Here is a 9,982-nt window from a genome sequence, read left to right as displayed (position 1 = left end):
ACACACACACAGTAGACACCACAACACATAACACACAACACCACAACACCACTCACCACACACCACACACAACACACCCACACACACACACACACACAAGACACACCACACACACACACACACACACAACCACATCACACAACACGCACCACGCACCACGCACACGCACACGGCACACCACAGCACACAACACAACACACACATACAACACACGATCACACGGCACAGACACAACACCCACACACTGAGAACACGCACACACACACACGCGCGCCGACGCGCGCGCGGTGCACACAACCACACACCCACACACACACAGCACACCAGCACGCGCGCGACGCCGCGCACTATGTACTGATATATAAATCGCGCGCGCATATATATATATATATAATATATATATATATATATATATATATATATATATATGTATGTATATATATATATATATAGGTTTTTGCATTGGATTTATTTGGTTGCCCTCGTTAACTATAATTTCCACATCAATCGTAGAAACTCTCACCTGGGACAACTGTTTCGGCTGTTTGTACTGAAATTATATTGTAAGCAGTGTTCGTCCAAAATCCATATTGTTAATACCTCCATATTGTTGCATTGACAGGTTCCCTCTCATACACACACACGCGCGCATATATATGTACAAGATGGACCCACCGGGATCCTTTCGAGTGGTGCTTCTATTGTGCAGCGTTGCCGTTTGCTTGGCTCAGATAACGGAGCAGCTTGTATGGACAAATAACGTAGGCAAGCCGGAGACGACATTGGGTGGGAAAAACCATGATCGAACTACAACTGCAGGTTTAGCATGACTTTACATATTAATTAGCATATACTCATAGTAATGTAGCAAAATGCTTCCGTACATAAAAACCCTAGCTGCGCGCTCGGCGGTGACAGTGATTGTAAGAATCGCATACATGAGTATTTTCTATTAGGAAACCAGGTTATATGCTTACGAATATATAATCTTTGATCATTTATAATCCCAGACTATCTAAGTGATCATAGCAATAGGCGTTCTATAAACAGATGCTCGCGACCCGCCTGGACTTGAACCCTGGGCTGTGGTTTTCATCGTCGCAGTAGCCATCATCTTCGTGTTCGGAATGACTGCTCTTTTAATCTATGCCTACTTCAAGGATAGAGCGGAAGGAAAGTAAGTTCTGGTGCACTGTCGGTGCTTGTCCCACATCAAATTCTCGCGATGTTGCGGCTGATTATCAACGTTCACGTGTTTCACAGCATCTGAAGATACACTATACTAATCAACGCATTGCGAGCACCGTCTACGACTGTTGCTCATCTGACAGTCAGGTTACTCTCCATTAGAAACACCGTAGACGTAGGGTTAATGTTGACCATGTTTCATTACAATAACAATTAACGCAGATAAGAACAATAGAATAAACGTTGACAGGTAAAGGAGCTAGAAAAGGCATGAGTAATTATTGCTCTTCATTCGCAGGGTTGACAAGGCACAGGCGCACTATACTAGCTCGTTGTAGTTCTCTTTTAAAATGCAAACATATTCCGTGTGGTAAGTGGTGTGCAGCACTGGCGCTGTATGCCGATTGTTATAAATTTATCTTTGTATGTTGCAGGCTAACATTTGGGCGTACTACGCGAAACATTCTTCGGTGGCGCGGAGGTGCATCAACGAGGATCTGGCGCGGAAGGTAAATCGCCGTACTTCCTCAGACGCCTCTACTTTATTATACCTATAGTAACTAGAGACTCCTCAAACGTTGCGCGAGGAGCCGTCTATTGACACGCCTATGTCTGTCATAGAGCACGTATTATTTCGGAACGCGGGCCCCCCTCTCTCTTTGCGTGATGGCCGATCTGACATAAGCTCGCTCAAAAAGTAGTTCTTGTTATGGACATAATGCTATTTCTTCCTCTCGGTTATATAAAGACCTCGCTAAATATCTTTATTTTTTGACCTAGTATTGCTTCATATATTGCATCGTCTCACAGCGTAACATAGTATGCAGTAACGTATTTGTATAGTAGGGAAATCGCGTATTAGATTCAAAAGGTTCTAGGCAATACATTGACGTTTAGTCGTTAATTCCACGCTGGCCTACTCCGTGCCACCTAAATGCTGAGTTCACTTCCTTTGTAATTATCCACGGCCTTTGTATAATATGTAAGTCGCAGTCAGCGTGGTTTAACCAGTTGTCAAGTGCGGACATCTTTACATTCCAGCACGGTCCCGGTGGCCCATTTCCCTGCATACGTCTTACAGATGAGAAAGGACAATAAAGGTGGCTTCAGCGCCCAGTTTAAGGTTAGATGATGTTTAATGTTGAATTTATATTTCAATTTCGACGTTCGAAAAGCCCGAAGCAGCTCAAATTATAGCTGTTTTATTTTACATTAATTAATAGTATAATGATTAAGTAAATGTAGCCAAGAACACGTACGCATTTTATACTGACACTAGTCAATCTTTTTTATCAAAGGAGGTACAAGACGTGAGCCCTCTCTTCCCAACTCAAGTGGCTGAGCTCAATATTAACAAACCGAAGAATAGATACCAACACATTGGTCTGCCATGTACGTATGCTCAAGCATAGCGCAATATTATATTTTAATATGACATACATCTTCAAATATATGTTGTATCAGGTTATCATCTGCTTTTCGTTATAGTTATTCGTCGAAGTTATTTTCGTTAGAGTGCCTTTGAGATTTAGGCTGCCGTTCTGTTGCGTACATCATGTTGACTAGATACCTAAACGCTTGTTTATAGTTAGATAGATTGTATGTCACTGTTCGTACTAACATCTCACAAGCCGTATACAGACGGTTTTAGAGACATCCGCCTAAAAATAAATGCACACAGACAGGGGTCCTCCAATTTTCGTTTTACTATGCGTAAAAACTCGACATTCTAGAAAAAGAAAATTACAGCCTGAGCTGGGTTTTGACCTTTTAACCAGAATGAGAAGCGTCTTAGCAAGACATTTTTTTTGTAGGGTTACACAATAAAGTGTATATGATCTTTTGACACGCAGTGACCCCCCTAGTATGCGAATAATAATTCGACATTGACTAAGCAAACTGCTATGCTAGTTTTAAGCGCTTGCTTTGCGCATTGTGGGCGCAGGTACGAGTCCCACTAACGTTACCGGACATAAATGGGTGCGACATTTACAAATCAAATAGGCAGCCTTTGTTCGAGCCTCAATCCACAATAAAGTTCAATAGCGAGAGGTTTAGCTCAATTCCCCAGGCTGAGCTTTAGGAAGGTTTATAACACGTTTTAGCACGTGTATGTGCGTGTGGGGGGGCGTGCGTGCATGCGTGGGTGTGTGTGTGTGTATGTGTGGGGGGCGTGTGTGTATGTATGCATGTGTGTGGGGGGGGGGCGTGTGTGTGTGAGTATGTGCGCTTGCGTATGTAGGGGAACGTTACAGCGAGGCCATGCGTGCAATATTTTCTCATTGTAGTTGACAATTCAAGAGTGCAACTGATTCCACTAACCACTGAACCAGGTTCCGACTACATCAATGCCAGCTTCATTCCTGTGAGTTGCAAAGAAACATCATGAAATTGTTTCCCCTTACGATACTCAGTAAAGATAATAATAACGATTGCTCATGCGAGTCTGTTGAGAGTCTGTTCAGGGTCATAGACGCATAGATTCTATATAACTGTTAATAGTGTAACGTAGTCCAGATTACTAGAACTAAACTACATATCGTACACGTACTACGTATACGTGTATAGTATAGCACACGATGTCTCCGGTTAGGGCTGTGAGTCCGGATGTGAGTATGTGGCTGCTCAGGGGCCCCTCGAGAATACAGTGAATGACTTCTGGCGACTCATCTGGGAGCAGCAGATAGCTGTCATCGTCATGTTGACTCGGGTGGAGGAGGACGGCTGGGTAAGATGCAGACACGACGCTGCTTGCATCATAGCTCTAGAACTATAGCCCCCTCGCTCCGCCACAGGGCTATAGTTCCAGAGCTGCTTGCATCATAGCTCTAGAACTATAGCCCTTCGCTCCGCCACAGGGCTATAGTTCTAGAGCTGCTTGCATCATAGCTCTAGAACTATAGCCCTTCGCTCCGCCACAGGGCTATAGTTCTAGAGCTGCTTGCATCATAGCAACTGCGCAACATTCAGCCTTATAATACTTGCTGGTAACGTTGGCTATAACGTTAATATCAACTGTACCGAAGCGCATTTGCAAAGAATTTCTGTTGCTTATACTTAGAGACCGACAAGTCTTGACTTAGCAGATCCACTCACGCGTAAAGTGGTTGACTTACTTTTATAAAACTTAAAAGCTTTGTCAGAGCATCGCGATATATTCAAATTCAAATAGATTTATATATATATAGATTAGATTCCAATTCAAATAGATTTATATATTCAAATAGTCAATATTCTAACATACTTCGTATTCGTAGAAAAAATGTGAGCGGTACTGGCCGGAGGAAGGTGTGGAAGAAAACATGGGCGGCTTCCAGGTTAGCCTTGTGTCGGAGAAGCAGACAAACAAATCAATCATCACCAGAGTCTTCCAGATGGAAAAGGTTTTTAATTTGGGCAACTTTCTAGATAGTTTCGGTCCTGAATAGTCTAATTTTCATATGAGGCCGTATATACAAATATGGCTGTCGGTGACCGTTGTTGCCACTCTTTCCTTCCTTACTTGCTTCCTCTTCACTTCTTTCGGCTGGCTTCAGGAGTCACAGGAGGCTGATGAGTCACACGTGCACATGGTGCACAGCCTACAGCTGCTGAGCTGGGAAGAGCTGACGAAGCCAGCCTGCCCCGACAGCGTGCTGGCCCTCGTCGATGAGCTGCAGCAGATACGCGTGTCAGCGCTCAGTGATGCGGAGAGACAGAAGCCCGTACTCGTACATGGCAGGTCAGTCGTTATAGCCAGCTTTTCCAAGGTAGCCCTTTGTCCCAGCACTGAATATATATATAGTCATGGGCAGGGCCATACAGGTAGATTAACTTGTCATTCGCCAGTAGATCGATCGTGTAGAATTGACGTTGTATGACCTACAATGATCACTGCTATTTTTCTCAGCTATGCTCAGAATGATGACAGATATTTACCGAACATCCCGACGTTCTGATAACCCCGTGTCACACAGTAACGTTTAACCAAATACTATACATAGTAGGGGCGATGATTTGCGTAGTAGGTTACGTACGTTTACTACGTACGTTACGTAGAATTACGTACGTTACACAAACAACCATTGAACCCAGAGAGCTACTCTCGTCGCCAAGGACAACACAAGCGTTAGTTTGGCGTTTATTGGGAATTCGCATGCACGTCGTCGATTTGAGAGCAACTACTGGGTGTATCATTGCCGATTCACGGAAGTCTCTAGCATGTACGTGCTAAATTGTCACCCAATGGCTAGCGGCGGAGATACGATTTACCCTGTGGTTAGCTCTTCACGCGGATCATGATTACACGTAATTATATTTGGTGAAGTGGGGCAAATAGGTCAGGGCGCGCGTGCGTGTGTATCAGTTTTCGTGCGGGAGTATGTGCGTGCTCGCGTGCGTGAAATATAATATAGACTACGCGTGCGTGTCCATACGCATGTGCCTGTCTGATAGAGAGACTCCATGCAAAATTGCATGTATTAGGTTGATGTGTGTACAGTAATATCCCCGCGTTACGACGACCCGGGTTATGTAAATTCGCATGTCCGTAATTTGCAAATTATGACCTCTTTACTCGCGGTACGAAACGAAAGTTTACTCTCATGTAATATTTTCAAAATAATTCGTGGGCGTTTATGGTAAAAAAAGTGGCGTGCACGCAAAACGCCGTAAAATCGCAGTAAACGAAACGCATGTGCATGATATAAATATGCAGTCAGATGACAAGACGTCGCGTGGGTAATCTTTGATTATTTACAACGACTTCAGCTGCTGCAGAGAGTTTACAATGAGAAGGGCCGCCATAAACGGCAACCAACATGATAAAATCTGTCACATCCTGGTTAGTGCATGAAACATCCGTCCTCGACAATCATACAGATAACGAAAACAAGAGAGCAGGAGGTGGACAGCCTCTCGTCGGGGAAAAAGAAGTATTGCGTCAGGGAATGGTCTATTAAAAACAATTTGCAGTCGCGTCGCCTGTGATTATTTTTATAATCTGTGTATTTCTTGGAGACAGGAACACCATAAATATTATCAAGAGCTAGTATAATGTTTTTACAAATCCTTGACCTTTATTTTAATGACTTTCATTCGTATATAACAGTCAGTTGTATTGCCATAATTTACTAGTTGGTTACCCGATATATCTAGTAGTATAGTAGTATAATAAAATCATTTTAGTTGAATTCAAAGCAAAGCATGTTATTCAGTGAGAAGCAAGCTTTATTAAAAATGTACGCTCAAAACAGAGTCAGCGTACTACTACTCATCATATAATAACAGCTAATAACGCCAGTCTCTGTAAGAAATAACGCTCTCCTACGTAAACCAAGCCTGAATAAAACTGTACCCTTCGTATTCCGAACATGATCAATGATAAAACTTGCGACGCGAACCGAACAGATATTACTCGAGAAGTATAACTAACCAATCTAACTAACAGCGCACGTTCATAAACGCATGTGCATGGACACACGCATACGAATATGAACGCATGAACGCATGCGTGTACGTTAACGCAGACGAGCAAATAATATTATACGCATGCGCACCTGTATACGTACGACTGCGTATAAATCTATACACACTGAGAGCAGGTATATGCGCGTAAATGCTGAGTAGAGAGCAGGTTCACTCTGGCGTGTGTTTACACGCGTGTTTGAGTGCACGCGCGAAGCGTAAAGTATGGATAAACTTGGTGGTTCAATCGGATAGATCTATGTCCTCACGTCATCACTGCCATCCTGACTCTGTGCTTTACGCGCCGGCGAACTGAAATCTGCTACGCGGTACCTCGGGTTATTTATGTGGCCCACAGAAAGACGCGTTAGCTCTCTCGCCCTGGCACGTAATGTTGTTATAACGTGAGCTCTAACTGTTATAGATATGGGGCCCGTTGTCAGAAACATTGTAAAGTTAATGCTAATGTTAATGCTACGATAACACTTACGACTAATGTTAATGCTACGAGAGGAGCGTTGACAGAACGCCAACGTTGGCATTCTAAACTTCGAATTTGAAGATATTGAATCGTACAAGTTCTTTGTACTAGTATTAGCTTTGTACCATGTGTTGGGCAACAATCAGTCAGCAATAACCGTCAATCTGTCACATTTTAGCTTAAAGATCTTTCGTAGAAACGCATCTACAATTATATAATGACAGTCAATAGGAAAACGCGGTTCACGTTATGGATTTTCGCGTTGCGAACGTTATTTTTCTGGGACGCATTACTTACGTAACGCGAGGTATAACTGTATGCTTTCGGTATTTTGCAGTGCTGGGGTTGGAAGAACAGGTGCATTCATAGCCATAGATCGACTTTTGACAACCGCCGAACACAGTAAGACATTGGACGTGTTCAAGACCGTCATGGAATTGCGCATTCATCGACAACGCATGGTTCAGACAGAGGTATTGCATGTGACGTAACGCTCGCTCAGGCAAAGTTATAATCTCTAGCAAGCCGACAGGATTATTGACGACATAGTGACATAGTTTCATCTACCGCTTTAAAAAAAGAAGTTGATGGATTTGCGCATTGTTAACGCTTTCATACGATCGCGCTATGATATACGCATTTCCTTTAGTTTACTAGTCAATAACGTTTTGCATTCAACTCTAGCCTTTGCGTGCCAAACATGAAAATGCATATAAAGCAGGTATTCCATGTCGCGTTTTACCCAAAGCCCATAAAACATGGTATAATACGTAACGATTATACTTGATAGGAGCAATACATCTTCATTCACGAGTGTATCAGAGAGAAAATGCTTCAGAGAAGCAACATAGGTAAGCTATGAAATAATACTAATTAATACACTGGTTAAAACATATTGCGGGTCATAGATATGGTACCAGGTGCCAACAGGTGCATGACCAAAATAAGGGATATCTATTGGTTTATCTATGACATCACATAATTTAAAGATGCACAATCTGGCCCTAGTTTAATTTTTAACGAGGTAAATCCAAAATTATTAGACCTCCTGGTCGACTGTCGTCCTGGCGCGACTGTTTGGGGGAACTGATCTATTTCTTCTATCGAACACAAAATATCGATTGTCGCATCTGCAATAATTTGGAACCTAATCTCGCAATTAAAGGATATCACATTATAGAAGGAAATCCGGTATTACTCTCAATTTTTCTAGAACCATTTGAAACGTTATATTCTCCATTAATTCGTTTAACTTTACCATTAAAAAAATTAGCCGTTACGTACGTTCTATCATACTAACCTCTTCGTGTTATTTTAGTTTCCAGGAAAATAAAGTTAATCTGATTTAGATCCATAATAAAGTTATAAGAACTTACACTGACGAAATTTTAGTCTATCTCACCGATAGACTTCTTCAGGTCTGACGTTTTATTATGACTATATATGGCTATTTTAGTTTCGATTTCCGACGAGGAGAGCGTAGCAACCACTTCCAAGTCACATAGCGTCGTTACTTTGCCGAGGAATCTGGAAGTTGACAGCAACAGTAACGAGCTGACGTTTGTACACGGCAAATCAGTCACGCTACCAAGCGTCGGCAGAGCAAATGCATCGTCTCGCACGAATGCTGCCGGCGCTGATACGCGACCGGAGAAGTGGTCGTCGATAGATCTGCAGGACGCGCCTGCGGAACCCGAGCCCGCCGCCGCGCACCTCACGATGTCTCAAACGTTGAGCGTCGAGGTCTTCAAAATGCTTAACTTCGGCAGTAAAATCAGTCGAGACAAAGACGCACGCCGCACGAAAGCGACGACTGCGGGCGGTTTAAATGCAGCGGCGAGGGCCGATGCTCCGACGACAACGAGCACCTCTGTGAAAGAGCATACGTACAGTGGCGCCTCTAGCGAGGCTGACGAAACACGCAGACGCCCCGATGCCACTGATGGCAGCCTTCACAAAACTGCTGACAGTAATCCAAGCGTGTATGCGCAGAGAGATTCGGGATATGTCGAGGGAATGACTAACCGATACGAGGGAGAAACACCGTTAGAAGCGAATCAGCAACTGTGTCGTCGGTCGCCGAGTTATCAGACCTTGGACGTAGCCGTGAACGAACACACGGATACAAACTGGTGGTCAACTCAAAACATGTATTCTGCTAACGATGACATTGACGTTTGATTATAACAGAATACATAACGTTAAATAACGTACTGCTGATCACATGATACCGACGGTAGATAAATAGCTAGTTTATGTCATGATGCTCACCATGAATTATCATGAATAAAACTAAATAACAGTTGGGCAGTCATCTTTATTTAGATGCCTAATGCCTCGTTCGCTAACTTTATAGCTTAATGACATCGTGTGCTAAGCACGTTGAACCTATATGGGATTGTGCAGTGGACCTACATCCCTTAGAGCCGGCCCAGGCCTTCGCTGCATACATGTCTAAATTCGTTCTTTACCGTTAAATAATAATTAATGTCTTTATTTGGAGATACGAAAAAACAGAGCGATGTAATTAGTCTGTTTTGTATAGAAACACTATTTGTCACTTATATAAATATACATATTAGAGGATATATGTTAAAAATAAATGTGTATTGTAAAAGTGTATATGTATGTGTATGTGCGTATGCGTATGAATAAATAAATCAAATAAATACACACGCGCGCACACAAACATACGCACGCAAGCACGCAAACACGCATGCGCGCACACACACGGCCATAGCTAGAGGTATAGCTAGAGGTAGGCAGAAGAGCATGCACGTGTCCACGGGCCTTAGCAACGGCAACGGCAACGGCAACATGGCCATCATCAACTGCACGTCCAGGACGTAAATCGGACCCTTGACAAAA

At 43.1% G+C, this 9,982-nt stretch overlaps 1 protein-coding gene across 4 annotated transcripts in view; it reads left to right on the top strand.

Annotated features, from left to right (window-relative positions):
- LOC106815996 (receptor-type tyrosine-protein phosphatase eta-like) overlaps positions 1-9,736 on the top strand; it is a 13,150-nt gene extending 3,414 nt beyond the window's left edge. For 2 of the 4 annotated variants that reach the window (XM_014820528.1, XM_014820527.1), the window contains exons 2-13: positions 623-819; positions 1,051-1,177; positions 1,623-1,697; positions 2,230-2,311; positions 2,487-2,580; positions 3,477-3,553; positions 3,782-3,916; positions 4,446-4,571; positions 4,725-4,909; positions 7,452-7,587; positions 7,905-7,965; positions 8,571-9,736. In XM_014820528.1, the coding sequence (XP_014676014.1) occupies positions 657-819; positions 1,051-1,177; positions 1,623-1,697; positions 2,230-2,311; positions 2,487-2,580; positions 3,477-3,553; positions 3,782-3,916; positions 4,446-4,571; positions 4,725-4,909; positions 7,452-7,587; positions 7,905-7,965; positions 8,571-9,295 (1,986 nt within the window). In that variant the 5' untranslated portion in view covers positions 623-656 and the 3' untranslated portion in view covers positions 9,296-9,736. Of the gene's footprint in view, positions 1-622; positions 820-1,035; positions 1,178-1,622; positions 1,698-2,229; positions 2,312-2,486; positions 2,581-3,476; positions 3,554-3,781; positions 3,917-4,445; positions 4,572-4,724; positions 4,910-7,451; positions 7,588-7,904; positions 7,966-8,570 lie in introns of those variants that run through there. The other 2 variants (XM_014820530.1, XM_014820529.1) reach the window with 2 other exon arrangements.
- Positions 9,737-9,982: the final 246 nt, after the last annotated feature.

Source organism: Priapulus caudatus, unplaced genomic scaffold, assembly GCF_000485595.1.
Source record: "Priapulus caudatus unplaced genomic scaffold, Priapulus_caudatus-5.0.1 Scaffold1256, whole genome shotgun sequence".
Taxonomy (NCBI): domain Eukaryota; kingdom Metazoa; phylum Priapulida; class Priapulimorpha; order Priapulimorphida; family Priapulidae; genus Priapulus; species Priapulus caudatus.
This window is presented reverse-complemented; position numbering and strand designations above follow the sequence as displayed.